Source organism: Hippocampus bargibanti, linkage group LG14 (assembly GCF_051943395.1).
Source record: "Hippocampus bargibanti isolate YZ-2025 linkage group LG14, ASM5194339v1, whole genome shotgun sequence".
Taxonomy (NCBI): Eukaryota; Metazoa; Chordata; class Actinopteri; order Syngnathiformes; family Syngnathidae; genus Hippocampus; species Hippocampus bargibanti.
The window spans coordinates 8,563,894-8,581,542 of record NC_142747.1 but is presented as its reverse complement, the minus strand read 5'-3'; the positions used below and the strand labels follow the sequence as shown (position 1 = coordinate 8,581,542).

At 40.6% G+C, this 17,649-nt stretch overlaps 1 protein-coding gene across 1 annotated transcript; it reads right to left on the bottom strand.

The window, feature by feature from the left end:
* Window positions 1–413: 413 nt before the first annotated feature.
* sgcg (sarcoglycan, gamma) lies at window positions 414–17,136 on the bottom strand. The gene is made up of 8 exons (XM_089013278.1): window positions 16,820–17,136; window positions 12,330–12,531; window positions 7,855–7,959; window positions 4,133–4,223; window positions 3,941–4,057; window positions 2,227–2,299; window positions 2,007–2,130; window positions 414–1,623 (listed from the first exon to the last, which is right to left on the bottom strand). The coding sequence occupies exons 2-8, from the start codon at window positions 12,522–12,524 to the stop codon at window positions 1,456–1,458; spliced, it is 873 nt and encodes a 290-aa protein (XP_088869404.1). The 5' UTR covers window positions 12,525–12,531; window positions 16,820–17,136; the 3' UTR covers window positions 414–1,455.
* Between the last annotated feature and the right edge of the window lie 513 nt (window positions 17,137–17,649).

Below are 17,649 nucleotides of genomic sequence, written 5' to 3'. Positions count from 1 at the left end.
ACAGACAGAAACTCAGCAGGGTCAATCGTCTGTACACTTGAAGTAATAGAAATGTCCACAAGATAGCGACAGAGAACTAAAATGGGGTAATGGAGTGTTTCCCTATTAGATGGAATGTTCCTCCTCAAGTTAATTAAGTGACATGAAATATTCACTCAGGAGTATACATATGATACTTTTGCTTTAACCTGCTGAAAACGCTCCGCCTTCATGCAAATTTTAAATGATATTGCTTAAATGTGTTTGAATAGAATAGCACTATATTTATTGGCGATCCAAAATCATTTGAAAAGTTCCATACTTTTTCGGTATGCCAAATTTAACAACAGCTGTATCATAAAACGCCACTGTTATAATAATGTGTGCTATGTCAAGGAAAAAAGACGATTTTATGGCACAAATAATTTTATTGTTGAATATTTGTCATTATCTTCTTTTAAGGGTGAGGGAAGGTCTTAAAAAAATCAAACATTAAACAATATACTTTGTTTTTGCATGACACAGTTTAACAAAAAGGACAAATTCAACTAGATGTAGCGCTGTTATCAAAATATCCACCCTGTAATCCAGTTTGCTACATATATAATCTATTAAACCAAATTATTCTTATTATTGTATTATCTTTTTATCTAATCAGATAATCAGGTCCAAAATGCATGTCACATAAAAAAAGTTTTGAAAAAGATAAGTGTGGCCAGTGTCAAAGAGGTATCAATTTAATATTCCGGTTCAAGTTTGTAGTAGCGCAGCAGAGAATGTTTAATCCTCATATACTGCTAAATCAGGTAAATATTAGTTCTGCGATGCTCCAAAATAAAAACAATAACAATGATGATTAAAAGAACATGATGCCAAATTAATGTCAATCAAACCCAGATAATAAATCATGTTCACAATCATGTTTGAATACAGCTCGTGCGTCGAACCTAACTGGATTGTTTGGCCGTGCCCAATGAAACTGGTACATCATCATTTTCCCCTCATTCTTCCACAATAAGGCAAACATGCTAAATACCAAACCAAAACACAAAGCCTAGAGCATCAAAAAATAAAAATAACTAATATACATCAAAGATATCCTGTTTTATTTTTTTTCCTAACCACACTCCAAGCCTTATGTATCACTTTCTATTGCACCACTAGATTATATTGCATAGGATGTAAGCCGCAAAGCAGCTCCTCATTGCCCAGCCATGATACATGCGTGTACGTGTGTGTGTGTGTTTAAATATAGCACATCCTCAAGCAAACAAAACTATCTATGCTAGTGGGGATCTTGTAGTGATGTGATCCACACAAGTTTCAAGTATCAAAAAAGGGGAAAAAAATGAAAACAAACATTTGTGAACGAACGACACACACACACGCGCACACACACACACACACACACACACACACACACACACACACACACACACACACACACACACACACACACACACACACACACACATCTTAGCACTCCTGGTTATCACTACAAGTAGAGGTGACGCCAGCCTTGGACAGAAAGAGTTTTCCACTGGGACACACGCACACCTCAAATAGACCGTCTGCATTTCCAGAAACTCCTCCTTGGCTCTGGGGCAGATTGACCATGCGCACTGTCTCGGCATCCAGCACCAACTGGACAAGAGAGAAGGAATGCTTATCATTCCAGTCATAGCAGTACCACTGAGCTGAGGTCGTAATGGAAATGGCATGGCACTCGTGTTCAAATCAAGGCTCGAGGGCCAGTTCCAGCCTGCAACATCATTTTACGTGGCCTCGAAAGCAAATGTGCATTCTCAAATGTGCATTTCTAAAATTGAGACCACCATTTTAAATTGACTTTTGTTTTATTGGGTCAGCTGTAACCAATCCTTATGAATTCTGCCCAACAACAAAAGACCAGGGCGGTTTTCCAGACATAAAATGAAATATATTATTATTATAAAAATAAAGCAGTCCGTTTCCACCCTGTAACTCGACATGTTGACATTCCAATGAGAGAAGTGTGTGGTCCTTACCAGTCCCACGCTTGACTGCAGAACGACATCCATCTTGGAAGCCGCTTCAATGTTACCAGCTGAGGCTTTTAGATGAATTCCCTTTGGAGCATCCATAGTGAGTGAACGAGTGGGAGACTCCAACCTGAGGAGGAAAAAAGAAAAATATCACTTGGAAGAGCAAGCATCCATCCGTCATGGCGGACTGACAAGATGACAACAATTTGGCTGACGTGCTCACTTTAGGTCTTTGAGGAGTTCCGACTTCAGAAGTGGAACCTCCACTGAATGTTGGAACAGTGCTCCTTCGGGACCTCGGAGTGAAGAAATAACAATTAAAAAAAGATGATCATGCAATCAAGAAGAATCGGAAGACCACATGCAAATTGTCCCAATTGCCAAAGTATCAAAAGATGAGACAGTATCTTTTTTTACATACAGTAGCTCTAAACCAACAGTGGTTCAAATCAAGTCTTCTTCTTTTCCTTTCGTTTTTTCCCTTCAAGGGGTCACCACAGCAAATCAGTGTCCTCCATCTTCAGAGGTTTGATTTGCATGTTTGTTTTGGCCAAGCTTTTATGTCGGATCCCCTTCCTGACACAACCCTCTGTATTAATCCAGACTTGGGACCGGCACAAGAAGACACTGGCTTGTGTCCCCTTGTGGCTACAGGACAAGCAACTCTATAAACTTAATATATAAACCAAGTAATAGTTCCATACAGCGATCTATCCACCCACCCAAACACAAAATGCTCATCGGCACAGCAACATTCAAATAAAGTATGTTAAAATCAAGGAAAGAAAATATTTCTATTCTTGGTTTTCGAAAAAAATCGAATCTTTTGTTAGCTGAAAATCATGCGTTGGACCTCGATTTCCCATCATGTATTACAATGTGCCAATAAATATCTTCAATGGCAAAATTTAATTGTAGTGTTGCGACGTCCAATTTGCAGGATACGTGTACACATGAACAAACAAAGTGATGCACGGTGTCACAAACTGCTACAACTGATTTGTTTTGGCTGTTTTTCTGCTTTGCCAAACACGAGCAAGAACTATATTTGAAACTCTGTTCCATTCAAAGCGAGTTGGCTTGTCAGGCCTGCGGCCATGTGGGAAGAGGAGTGGGGATGACCTCCACTCAGTTTGACTCAAACGAACGAGCAGATGCGCGCTGGAGACAAATGAAGGGCGACAAGCCAAGTCAATGAAAGAATCACAATGTGTTTCCTTGGGGTGGGCGAGCTTGATTTGGACTCCTGTGCTCTGCGCAGTAAACTGACTCCGGGCGTCATGGAGCCATCGGGTGACGACCTCCACCCCTCCCCTGCCCCCATCCACAACACACAGTGGAAGAAGAAGTCTGCTGCAGTCTATCCCAGCCATCTTCGGGTAGCAGGGGGGGGACATCCTGACCCGGTTGCCAGGGAACACAGAGACAAACAACTACCTGTGCTCAAACTGAGTGTTCAATCTCCCATCCCCGTGCATGATTTTTGAACATGGGAGGAAACTGGAGTGCCCAGAGAAAATCCACGCAGGCACAGGGGAGAACATGCAAACTCCACATAGGGAGGCCAGAGGAGGTATCGAACCCACAACCTCTGCACTGTAAGGTTGATGCACTCACCACTGGACTGCTGGGCTGCCTTATTGATTTTTTTAATCAACATTTGTTTCCCAGATCCTCATAATTTCAGTTTCTGACCAGACTTAGTGGTCAATGGAAAATAAAACATTTCCCCTTGCATTAGAAAATAATGATCAAGTGCCTATTCTTTTTATTACATGACCATCTCACTCATATTTCTGTTTGTGCAATTTCTGGACTGTCACTTGGAAATTTTAATGAATCCGATTTATCATCCAATTCACCGATTACGCATAATGACACACACGGGATAAGCTTTCATCACACTTAATTTTCATTTTGTGACGCTCCCTTTGTACCTGTGATGCGCAATTTGTCTGGTCCAATCGTAGTCTGTTTGCTATCTGCAGAAAAGAGCATGTCACCAGAGGAGCCGATGAGCAAGTTTGGAGTGTATCCTTCAACCTGTCGCGGACCTGCAATGACATTTATGACAATTGAAAATGATTCAGTTATTTTGGGTGTGTTCTCTCTCTCGCTCTGCGTCTTACCGACAGACATCCTCCCAGTGACATCGCCATTTTCATCACGGGCATTGAGATGCACATTTTCCGTATCTGAGTGTACAAGTAGCGCAGAGTCCTGGAATGAAAGGAAATTTGGATCTGAGCTAGAATGACAAACAACAAGGATATTCTGGAAACATGTCATACAAATCACATCAAGAAATTATTCTGAAAATGTGGTATACAACCCCCACACCCAAGTGGTCCGTCGAATCAGATAGGTAAATGTAAATGTAAGCATATTATAGTGTATTCAACCTTTTATTTTTTAAACTAGCACAATGGACTATTACTAAGTGCAGATCGGTTGTATTTAACTGTTTTATTTGCACTAAGATATATATATATATATATATATATATATATATATATATATATATATATATATATATATATATATATATATATATATATATATATATACAGTAAAGTCTCGTTATATCGATATCGGTTATATCGATAGTACCGCTTATTACGATACTATTTTCATTTCCCTTGCACATTTCTAGTCTTTTTATGTATAATTAGTACCGTTTAGTACGATACCCGGTTATTACGATAATGCGGTTATTACGGTGCTCCTTTTCATCCCCCGCCGGCCATTTTTGTTGTTTATATCGATATATCCGTCGCGCCATTGGTCAACTTGGTCACGTGTCTTGTTACGTGAGCCGCCACCGGTCGCGCCATTGGTCGACTTGGTCACATGAGCCGCCATCGGTCGCGCTATTGGTCGACTTGGCCGTGTGACTTTGTCACGTGACACGCCATCGGTCGCGCCATTGGTCAACTTGGTCACGTGTCTTGGTTACGTGTCACGCCATCAGTCGCGCCATTGGTCGACTTGGTCAGGTGACTTGGTTACGTGCCCAGCACCCGTGTAGCAGAGCCATTTTCATTTTCAGACGCTAGCTCGTGTGTAGCAGACGAGATTGAAGTGTTTGTGTTAAAAGGTAAAAATGGGAAGCAGAAGAAGATTGATGACTTTTTTAAATTGTATACATAATACAGTAAGATGTAAGCGTTGCAGTTTCCCTGTTGTGTTATGTACATGCCCACTGTACTGTATATGAATGCAATCGTTTTTTGCAACAATGTTTCTTGTTTTGTCTGCTGAAGCGCGATGATTTTGAAAATTATTAACATTCCATACTGTGTATTAAAGGACAGCCGATGTCACTTTTTATTCAAATGCAAATAAAAATGACTTCACGCCAAGACGTCTTGCATTGCTTGTGAATCCAAACAATGGCTTCAGATTCGGATAATATGCTTTCTTGTTACACATCCAGTTATGAATATGTTTCAAATACACTGTAGTTCTGAAGATTAAAGCATAGATGTTTACAATCATTAAAGAATTATATGTGCCATTTTGAGGCAACATTGGGGGAACATCTCTCACCCAAAAAAAAAGGGAGCTAATGGCCAGCTCCGTTTCTTATATGGCGCTTGGCTGCCCTCTTTTGGCGGCTTTTGTTTAATGCAGTTCGGCGCAGGAACAGATATATCGATAGTCCCGGTTATATCGATATTTTTTCGGACTCCCTTGAATATCGATATAACGAGACTTTACTGTATATATCACAGTTTATCCAAATTACCTCATTCACTTCACGGTCCTCCCGTGTCTTCTGGTGTGCCCCAAGGGTCTGTTCTGGGGCCCCTTCTCTTTATTATATACCTTCTTCCCCTTGGTGATATCTTCCGCAAATTTGGCATTCATTGGTTTTATTGTAAAGTGTCCTTGGGTGTTTTGAAAGGCGCTTGAAATAAAATGTATTATTATTTTCACTGCTTCGCGGATGACACCCAACTCTACCTCTCCAGTAAACCCGACGCCTCTCTTCCACCTGCATCCCTTACACTTTGCCTCTCAGAAATCAAATCCTGGTTTTCTCATAAGTTTCTCAAACTAAACAGCGAAAAAACTGAACTTCTCCTTGTCGGTACAAAATCCACCCTTCACAAAACAAACAGTTTCTCTCTCAACATTGACAGGTCTACCGTGTCCCCCGCCCTTCAGGTTAAGAGCCTGGGTGTCATCCTTGATAGCACACTATCTTTTCACTCCCATATAAATAACATAACCCGGTCTGCATATTTTCACCTCCGCAATATCAATCGTCTCCGTCCTTCTCTCACCCCTCACACCATTGCTATCCTCGTCCACAGTCTCGTCACCTCCCGTATCGATTACTGTAATTCACTTCTTTTCGGGGTCAATCAAAAATGTCTCCATAAACTCCAACTAGTCCAAAATTCCTCAGCCCGGATCATCACAAAAAAACCCTCATTTCACCACATCACTCCTGTCCTCCAACAGCTCCACTGGCTCCCTGTTAAACTCCGTATTGAATTCAAGATACTTCTGTTTACATTTAAAGCCATCCATAACCTTGCCCCCCCTATCTGTCTGTGTGTGTGTGTGTGTGTGTGTGTGTGTGTGTGTGTGTGTGTGTGTGTGTGTGTGTGTGTGTGTGTGTGTTTTTCATCATTTAATTAAATCGTGGCTAAAGTACAGTTCACTGTCTTGTTTGGTGTATAAGGTGTATAAGAAGCGTGTAATCCCAGCCTGTACTGTAGCACCTTAAAATGTGGTGTGCCTTATATTTGGAAAACTTCTATGTATTTATATATTATATTTGGAAAACATTTTTCATTCATTGAAGAGTCCGGTGCACCTCATATATGAAAAAGGTTTGAAAACACACCATTCATTTGGCGTGCGCCTTATACTCCGGAAAATGTGGTAATTTTTGAGCATTCCGCAACATATAAGGTATCTTTGTTGGTTTGTCGCTATTGTAGAGCGCTGAAGTACAGTCAGGGTTGCCATGACAATGAAATTGAAGTCATTCTCCTCAAGACAAGCCAAATGCAGCTGAGCGGAACATAAGGTCCAGGTTACATCTGGGCGCTTTATGTTATTTCTTACGCTAGGAGACAGGTTAGCAATCCCACGCTCAACAGTCCAAAGGCGTTTGGATGTTTTCCTCATGCTTGCGTGGGTTTTCTGTGGCTACACCACCTTGCATCCACATTTATAAAAAACATGCTTGCACTTGCCATTTGATTGGCACATGCCACCTGGCCATCTGTCAGCCAAAGAAAGTCAAACGAAAAACGCGAGAGTAAACAGATGGACGGATAGCATGTTGAGCCCGTGTCGAGCTGCCTAGTACTGTGACAGACACACGGCAAATTTGAATCGGATGCAAATGAAATTCGACTGGTGTTGCGTGCCAAAAAGGGGAATCCGAGGCAGATGGAAACTGATATCCTGACGCACGGAATAACGAGTGAAGGGGACTCGCCGACGTCAAGCGTCAAACACAACAAATGTCTTGATAATGACGTCTTTTAAGTTTGAAAAAAAATAAACTGCTATGAGCAATAAAAACCATGACATGGAAACAACTGCAGCAAAGTGTTCCCATATGGTGCTCACAGGCGGGCCATAAATCGGGTTTCCACCGCAAAACAAAATCCTTGAGGTTCATCGGAAGCTCTGTGCAGGAGCTTGGGCGCGGTGGGAGACGATTGCTCGCCTTCCAAACTGCCTCTGAAAGGACTCAGAAAAGGACAGTATGCCAGAAACCAAAGAGGCACACATGCCAACAATCGGGTACGGGTGGTTAATGACAACTTTGCTGAACGTCTTAATTAACGGGGTAAGAAAAAGAGAGTAGAGAAAGTTCACTTACATCCCTGGAGTGGATCTCCTCGGAGTAGAGAGGCAACAGGAACTCAGATTCACCCTTGTCCAACTTGACGCCGTTTGAGTCGACTTGCAGGAGGCCCATTCCTTCCTGAGCTCACAAAGCAATTTTTTAAACTGATTACGGACACCCTTAGCCTTAAAGGAAAACCGACGTCTCAGGACAAGTTGTGTCCATAATTTGTAAAATGGCTTCAAATGACTTCTACTGAGCGTATTTTAATAAGATTCCACCGCATATGGCTATATTTTACGTTTTAAGACTCGCGTTGAATATTCAGGGGACCTCGTGTTGCACCCAAAATCCACCAGAAGGCAAGAAGAGGGCGTCCGAGCACCATATAAGGAATTTATCAGCCTGTGGAAACGGAGATGGTCACAGGTGGTCGGCATTTTGTGCCTCTTTTTTTGGGTGAGAGATTTTCCCCCAATGTTGCCTCAAAATGGCAAAAATAAATTATTTAATCGATTGCAAACATTTATGCTTTCCTCTTCAGAACTATTTGAATCATATTCATAACTGGATGTGGAACAAGAAAGCATCTTCTCCGAATCTGAAGCCATTGTTTTGATTCACAAGCAATGCAAGATGTCTTGGCGTGACATCACGAACTGGGGGCGGGGCTTTCTGAAAATGCCCAATTCGCAGCTCAATTTTTTTGCAGATTTTGGACACTTTAAGTCATTTTTATTAGTGTTTTGCATTTGACAAAAAATATCATACTGCGTGTTTTGGGTATTTTAGATGCTACAAAACGTTTTTCTGGTGTCAGTTAAAAAACAAAAAAGTGACGTTGGTTGTCCTGTAAAGGTAAGTTGTGAGAGACCGTTTTTTTTGTCATGCTTTAATTTATGTAGATTAATCTCCAACACTAACAACTTTCACACCCCACAGATGCCAAACTGCAAGTATGCGGGAGTCCGCTGTACTGATTTAATTGGAATTGTGCACAGTTGTCATCCACATACCATATTTTCCAGTGTACAGTGTAAGCCACACCCAAGGGCCTTAATTTTTTTTCAAAAGATGACCCTGCGCCTTATACGCAGGAGCACCTTATATGTGAAGTAATATTAAGGCACAACAGGTGTCGCAACTATTGTCAGCGACCACTGACTCCACACCCCGTAGAAGTAGTGCATAACCCCAGCCTCTACTGTAATGCCTTACAATGTGGTCTGCTTTATATTTGGAAACTGTTTATACAGTGATACCTCGGCTTACGAAAGCTTTAGCTCACGAATCTTTCACCATACGAACATTAAATTTGCGAGAATATAATCTTATAACAATAATAATAATAATAATAATAATAATAATAATAATAATATTACATTTAATTTCTAAGCGGCTTTCAAAACTCTCAAGGACATTTTACAGTCACAGGATTTTTTTTATGCGGGATACGAACTAGTTTTCGGCGGACGAACCAAACCACACAGCGCCACGGTGGCTGGCGGACTAATTTTCCACACCTACTTACTTTGAGTGCACTCAGTGCAGACGTGGTTTGTTATCGAGTGGAGCACTTTTGCTATTATGGGACCGAAAAAACACCGCACCACGTGCTAGTGTTAAGCCAAAGAGGACACAAAAGAAAATTATGGTCGAGCAGAAGAAGGAGATCATCGAAAAACGCGAACGAGGTGTGCGTTTGTGTGACTTAGCGTCCCAGTACCAGGATGCTAAATTGACCATTGCTACATGTGGCTAAGGGTGTTTCTCTGTTGTCTAGGCTAGTTGAAAAACTTCTGTTGATTTGGATTAACGAAAAGCAGCTAGCAGGGGACCGTGTGAGTGAGGGTATTATCGCAGAGAAAGCACGGCAATTTCACTCAGATATGATCAAGAAGCAACTACATCAACGACCATCACAAAGGTAAATAAAACGACTTTATTATACTGTACAGTTTATTTATTTACTATCAAATAGCACATTTATTATACATAAAATAATGCATATTTTGTGTAGTTTTGAGGCTTATTTAGTAGAAAATTATTTTTATGGGAACCTGGGAACGGATTATTCTCATTTTTAATAGTTGATGGAAAATAAATATTTGGCAGATGAACTTTTCACCTTACAGACACTTTCTGGGAACCAATTAAGTTTGTAAGCTGAGGTATCACTGTATCTGGAAAAAAGTTTGAAAATACACCAAATGTACACTCTGGTGCGCCTTATAGACCGGAAAATATGGTACTTGCTCACAAATTAATTAGTTTCGTGGCAAAATTCTAATTCATATAAAAGTTGCTTTGGCATCATCTGCAGTTTCCTTATACCAAGTAACTCCCAGTGTGTGTCATTGTGGGTATGAGTTTCATTTATATAGGCCATGACCGGTCTAATAGAAAAATAGTGCTTTGCCACAATGTTGTGGAATCTAAAGGCAATTCTATACCTCTTTAAGGGAGCATCAATTACTCCTTTTTTTGTTTAATTCACGGCAGGATGCCAATCTACTCAAATAGGTGAGGAACAATGTATTTCAAAGTAAATTGGATTGGATTTGGATTGGATTTTCCTATCCAATTTACTTTGAAATTGAGAGTATTCCTTGATGTGTGACTGTGAATGTTACTGCAAACTCTTCCTGAACTCACAATTCCCTCACCAAAATGAGGACGTGGTTAAAATTTAAATTTAAATCATCATTTTGTCTTTTCTTAGTTTTTTTATATAATGTGCTGTGTCAGACTTCTGGCAATATTTTTCCCTTCCACGAGGGGGCAGCATTTGCTTTTTGTCCATGTTAGCGTTTTGTTACAGTTTCAGCTGTCGATAAAGCACAAAACAAATAAATACGTATTTATTGTATCGTATTTTGTACAGCCGCCCCCATTTTAAGCTCAGATGACTCCAGACCCATATTCCATAGGAATGAAGTCCTTTTTCTCAATTACAGAAGAGAGTCCAAGGTTTCTAACGCTGTATTGAATGCTTATGTAGTCCTAAAGCTCAATATTCTGTGGGTCCTACAATTTGAATGAAAATAACAAAAACCTTGGCACTGGACTGGACACATTACAGTGAGACCTCAACTTACAAACACCGTATCTGACAAACTTTTCGTCTTAAGAACCTCAAATTTATGAAAATTAAACCTTATAATAAGCACTATTTTCATAATACACACCCACCACGGCTGGCGGAGTGATCTTCGGCGGAAGCACACGACCGAACAGCGCTCCAGCCGGCGCTACTTTCCACACCCCCTGCACACGTCGATCGCCTACTTGGAGCTTTTTGCTGATAATTTTACGAAGATGGGACCGAAAAAAAAACCACCACAGGCTTGTGTTCAGCCCAAGAAGACACAAAATAAATTCACCGTCGCTGAGAAGAAGGAGATAATTGAAAAACACGAACGAGGTGTGCGTTTGTGTGATTTAGTGGCCGAGCACGGCTATGCTAAGTCAACCATTGCTCCCATTCTCCGGAACAGAGAAGCCATCAAAGGTGCGTCTCTAGTAAAAGGTGTTTCCGTGCTCTCAAAGCGACGGTCTCGGGCAATCGAAAAAGTTGAAAAACTTCTGTTAATTTGGATTCACGAAAAGCAGCTATCCGGCGACAGCGTGAGTAAAGCTATTTTAAAGCACGGCTAATTCACGCCGATATCGCCATGCGCCAACCTGGAAGTTCGGCGCTTATTGAGGATTTTAAAGCCAGTAACGGATGGTTCGAGAACATCTGAGGGCGACGAGGAGAAGGCAATGTTGGCAAAGTGGATGATGTGCAGGCTTTTACCGAACAGTTCCATCCAGAAAAGACTGGCTATGACAATCATCAACATGATGAACGATAATGTGATGCCTCAGCTTCGTAAGACCTCACAAGTCAGAAAGCAACAGGTGTCAATTAAGAGGTTTTTAATCAGCAAAAATGATGAGGAGTCTCCAAAGAAAAAAGAAGAGAAGCCACACCAGAGGTTACGTTACCTACAGTACATATGGAAGGTGACTGTCCTTCCATAAGCCATCAACGACCATCAAAAAGGTAAATAAGACTTTATTTTACAGCACAGTTTATTTCTTTAATTACAGTCCTCATGTAATGTTCCTCTCTTTGTGACTTTATGATACAATGCAGTGTATTCCTTTCATTACAATACAATACCACATTTATTATACATAGAATAAGGTATGTTGTGTGTAGTTTTAAGGATTATTTAGCAAAAAAACTATATTTTATGGAAACCCGGGAACGGATTATTCACATTTTAATGGTTTCCTATGGGATTTTTTTTTAGATACACACTTTTCGCCTTACACACGTCTGGGAACCAATTAAGTTCGTAAGTTGAGGTCTCACTGTATTGTCCATCGTCTGGCAGTGAATGAGTGAAGAAATTTCTTCCAGAATCAATACATTTCTGCACTTGACGTAGCACTGCACTTCGTTTGGAATAATCACAGTTTGACATCGAAAATCTGCTTAAAAAGCCGGTGGCATTTACCGAGTTGAACCACATGACCCGAAAGATCCAAATGGTGAGAGCCAGGTTGACCACCAGGATGATGATGAGCAGAAGGACAAAGAGGTAGAGGCAGCGCTTCCGCCAGCCATAGATGCCGACCTTGTAGATGTGCTCGGGCACGGGTCCGGGCATGCCACTGCCCTCTGCGCTGCTCTCATACTGCTCACCCGCCATCTGTGATCTGCAGAGCACAAAGACATCATCAAAATAAGACACCAGCACATGAAAAAAGACAGGACTGTAATCATATAATGCTGGTGCGTGTATGTTTTACTTAAAAGTCACGTCATTAGGTCCGCGTGCACAATGTAGTTTTACTCTTGAGAGTAAATTCTGAATATGCTAAAAGAAAAGAAAATCAGGCGCGATGCTTAACTGTTTAAAAATGTATATTGTGGCAATATACATTTTCAAAAACCACCATGTAGAAGAAGACGTTTTTTTAGCACGAAATGAATGACCATCTGTAGTAAGGCGTTTTTGAGCTGAAAAATACTACCATGTATGTTAAGGCATTTTCAGCCGGAAAAAAACAATGAGCCGTAAAAACAAGCATGTGTGGTAAGGTGTTTTTTGTACAAAAAATAATGACCATTTACTGTATCGAAATGTGTTTTCAGCTAAAAAAAAACACTATGTATAGTAAGGTGTTTTTAGCCCAAAAAGAAATGACCATATATAGTAAGGCGCTTTTATCCCCCCAAAAAACCCCACCATGTATAGTAAGCCGTTTTTTGCATGAAAAACAAGACCAAATATATAGTAAGGCGTTTTTATTAGAAAAAAAAATGATTATGTATCGTTAGGTATTTTTTGCTGGAAAAAAAACGACCATGTAAAGCGGTTTCTAGCCCCTCAAATAGGGATGTAACTCATAGGTAAAGTATGTGCTTTGCATTTATCAGAGCCTGTGTTCAATCCCCACCATCTCTGCTTAGGAGTTTAACAAAGTTACCCATTGTGGGACTGTTATGGGCATTCTTATAAAAAAAACGACTATATAAGGTAAGGCGTTTTTGACATGAAAAAAAAACTACCATGTATAGTGAGGCATTTTTAGCACGAAATTAACTACTATGTATACATACTTAGGTGTTTTTACCAAAGGAAAAAAAACAGATACAGTATAATAAGACGTTTTTCGCTTGAAAAAAACACCATGTATATAGTAAGGCGTTTTTAGCTGCAAAAAACAACCATGTATAGTAAGCCGTTTTTAGCTGAAAAAAAATGACCATGTATTGTAAGTCTTTTTTGTCTGAAAAAAGGCGTTTTTAGCTGGAAAAAAAACGACCATGTATAAAAAGGTGTTTTTACCGAATAAAACGCCCATGTATTTTCAGCCGTTTGTATACTATGAAGGGCGTTTTTTTTTTTTTTGCTGTAATAAAAAACGGTGATATATGGTAAGGTGTTTTTAAGCCCCAAAAATGACTATGTATAGTAATACGTCTGTGTAAGCTCTCAGTCGTACAGGAGTGGTCCATCGATGAGAAGGTTTCTTCAGCCGTCATCTGTACTTTTTGAAGATGTCGGACGTTTCGCCTCCTATCCAAGAGGCTTCGTCAGCAAACTAAAGTCTGACTGGTCGTATTGGCCCTATTTATATATCCCTAATGTCCAGACATGGCGGCGCCGGACACAGCTATGATAGGTCCCTACTCTCAGGTTGGGTGTGTGTGTGTGTATATATATATATATATATATATATATATATATATATATATATATATATATATATATATATATATATATATATATATATATATATATATATATTGTGATGTCACGAGAGGCTGTGTCCTGGAGGGCAAATACATCCCCCTAAGATGGCTCCACCCAGAGAGAGTCTTGGCCCCATCTGGTGGAAGGCAGCAATTCAAACCACACACCTGCAGCTGATCACGGCTTGATTGGCAAGCAAGGCTCTTAAGGCAGAGAGCCTCTGAGTGTGGAGGCCGAGGGAAGACAAGCTCGATTGCTGTACGCTGTGGAGGAACTGATCGCTGCATGAAACTCATTGCCAGTTGGGACCATACGACGGAACTCTGGATTTGGACCCTTGCTAAAGGTGGCTAGGCTACCGAGGAAGGACATCAAGAGGGGTGAGGCCTAGAAGCACCTGGAAAAGAACTCTGTCTTCAGTTTCACCTCAGAAGAGACTTTATCTTGATTTAAGTATTGAAAGAGACACTATTCAAACCGTTGTTGCTTGTGATTTCCCTCTGAAACCCTTTATTAAAACCTTTGTTTGTATTCAAACCTGTCGCCCATTGCGCTCCTTGTCCTGTCCCGCTGAAGTCCGAAAAAATATCGATATAACCGGGACTATCGATATATCCGACCCTGTTTGCATGTAATTTTCTCCGTGCGTGCATAGAAATAGTATCGATATAACCGGGACTATCGATATATCCGATATCGATATAACGAGACTTTCTCTGTGTATATAGATATATATATATATATATCGATATATCCGATATCGATATAACGATATATATATATATATATATATATATATATATATATATATATATATATATATATCCCTACTGTCCAGTGGTGGTGGTGCCAGGCCTCTGCTGTGATAGCTCCCTCCTCTAAGGTTGGGGGGAGCAGAGGACTATTCCCTGAAACTACACTGATTGCTTCTATTGTCCCGACTGATTATGGTCTAAGACTGGCCTGATGACCCCATTCACTCTGGTATCACCTCATAAGCATGACCAAGCCTATGTGGCAACAATCTAAGAGGTCTGTTGTAAGCACGATCCAAACAAAAGATTTAGTGAAGGGTTTTGCTCTTTTATAAAAAATAGCTTCTTTTACTCCCCTTTCAAACCAGTTATTTTATTTTGCCAAGATTTTAACTTCACTGTCGTCAAATGAGTGGTTGCTAGCTTTTAGGTGGAGATGTACTGCAGATTGAGACCCACTCGCAGTATCCCTGTGATATTGATAGTCTTTTTTTGATAATTTGTTTCGTCTGCCCAATGTATTGCTCTGTCCACTCCTGTACGACTGAGAGCTTACACAGATGCACCATGTTACTTTTTTAAAAACTATTCATCTGCATTAGGAACCACAAGAAGTTTGTACATTAGTGTCTCTACTTACACAATTCTTTACTTTACTATTTACATTTTTTTAAGAACCAACAAATTTCATCATTACAGTTATCACTGTAATGCAAATGATGGTAACAGAGGTACAGTCCAATTTTTGGCAACACAAAGGTATATTTTAGGACAATTTTGTTTTATTTATGTGAAAAAGAAGTTGGGACATTGAGAGGATGAAGTCATTTATTTTTCTTTTTTGACACCAAAATGCCAATGAAGACATAAAGAAGGAATGACACCATAACCTGATTGAACAACGCCGCCTTGTGTGTTCAGTGCTTCGTCTTCTCCATGAGAAGAGCCAAAGTAGAAAACCGAGGCCACCCGTAACTGTGCTCCTCGTTAATGATGCGACTTATAGTTTACGACTGAGTGTAGATCGGGTGCACTAAAAGGGCCTAGATCAGTCCTCGTGGAGTCGCTCGTTACGATGTTAATGAAGGCCATGAACTTGTTCGTTTCAAGGCATCATCTGGGTCATCGACACAACGAGCTCGCAACTTTTCCTTAGGAGCCAAACAAAAGTACTCCCCGAGCTACCAGGAATGTTACGGGGTAACATTTTTAAGGAAAATATATTTGCCTCCAGTCCAAGCTTTTATTTTGTAAAGTATTACTATTTCCTTCATTTAAATTTTCTTACCGGTACTATATAGTTAGCGTTTTATGACTTAGTGTTTTTTTCCTGCATACCAATATGAATTTCTGCATGTAACATTATCGCTGTTGCCCACGCAACTTGATAACTTTCTATCGATTACATATCATCCTATTTCTTCAATACACTCCGATAATGTTGCATTGTCACATGTGAGGACTTTTTACTTGCAGCTTTGCAGCGAACACGCCTTTATGTTAAACCACAGCAAAGTTAACCAATGAGGGGGGGGTTTGGCAGCAAAATCTGAACACAACTAAATGACTGAAGATGATGTATTGCGGAACCATAAATGGAAAAAGTCCTGAAAGGATTTGATTAAAAACTATGCCCACAAGAAAAGGAACTACCCGTCTTTCCCTCTAACGTTTTAGCTTCTATAAATAGAGGACACTACTGGGTTGGAAATATATTTTAGAAATGGCACAACAGGATGCAAGCGTACACACAACACACTTGAATGATTTAGTTCATGGTCACATTAAATAATCCACTAGAAATATCACTCATGCTGACATTGTGTTTGTTTTGAGTTATTTTAGTATTGCTGCCCTTGTATGGTAACACTTATCTTGCGTGCGGTCAAGAGTTCGGCGTGAGATATGGAGATGTTAAAAAAGAGGTCAAATGTTCCACGAAAGACCAAGTGACCCGCGATTTTGGAAAAGGGGAACAAGAATACTCACTGCGATCGTGGCGAGGTCTTCGTTTCTGTCTGAGAGGAGTTCGAAGAGCAGCGGTGGAGCTCCTCGCCGTCTGACAGCCGCTCAACAGCTGCGGTCGATAAATCCACTCAGGCACCAGGCGGCGCTCCCGCTGTCCCGCGGACCGTCTCTGCCTCTCATTCTGCCGTTCACCCAAATATATGAGAGAGGGACGGGGAGAGAGCCAGAGAGTGAGACTGAAACAGTGGGTTAGTGAATGAGTGGAGTGAGAGAGACAGAAAAAGAGTGCGAGCTAGAGTGAGTGAAAGAGTGACTGAGAGAACCAAAGAGTGAGAGGGTGAGAAAGCTAGTGAGAGCCAGAGTGAGTAAGAATGAACGAGGGAGAGACAGAGACCAAGAGAGTGAGTTAGAGTGAAATAGAGACCTAAAGAGTGAGTGAAACATAGTGAGAGGGGACCAGAGTGAGAGACCAAGAGAAAATAGTGAGAGACCTTGAGTGAGATGGCCAGAGAGTGAGTGGGCCAGAGTGCCTGCGAAGGACTGATAGAGATGAGAGAGCCCGAGTGAGAGTAGGTGGGAGTGAGAGAACATAGCTCGTGTTTTAACTGTCCTTTTCTCAAATGACTTTCAACTTTGGTGAATTTAGCAAGAGGGTAAGTAAGCAACAGTTGAGAAGCACAATATTCCCCATTGATGATTTTACAGTTCAGTATTTTTTTAAGAATGATGGATCTCGTAAATTCTGTGAATTATCGATGAAAAGGTTTCTTCAGCCGTCATCTGTACTTCTTTGAATGTGTCAGACGTTTCGCTTCTTATCCAAGATGCTTCTTCAGCGAACTAAAGTCTTA

What these genes read in the sequence shown, in the direction of transcription:
- sgcg (XM_089013278.1), bottom strand. Translation starts at nt 12,524, where the DNA reads ATGGCGGGTGAGCAGTATGAGAGCAGCGCAGAGGGCAGTGGCATGCCC. An exon ending in CACTGGGAGGATGTCTGTCG is followed by an intron (nt 4,058 to 4,132) that starts GTAAGACGCAGA and finishes ATGTCATTGCAG; the next exon opens with GTCCGCGACAGGTTGAAGGA. An exon ending in AGACAAATTGCGCATCACAG is followed by an intron (nt 2,300 to 3,940) that starts GTACAAAGGGAG and finishes CTTCACTCCGAG; the next exon opens with GTCCCGAAGGAGCACTGTTC.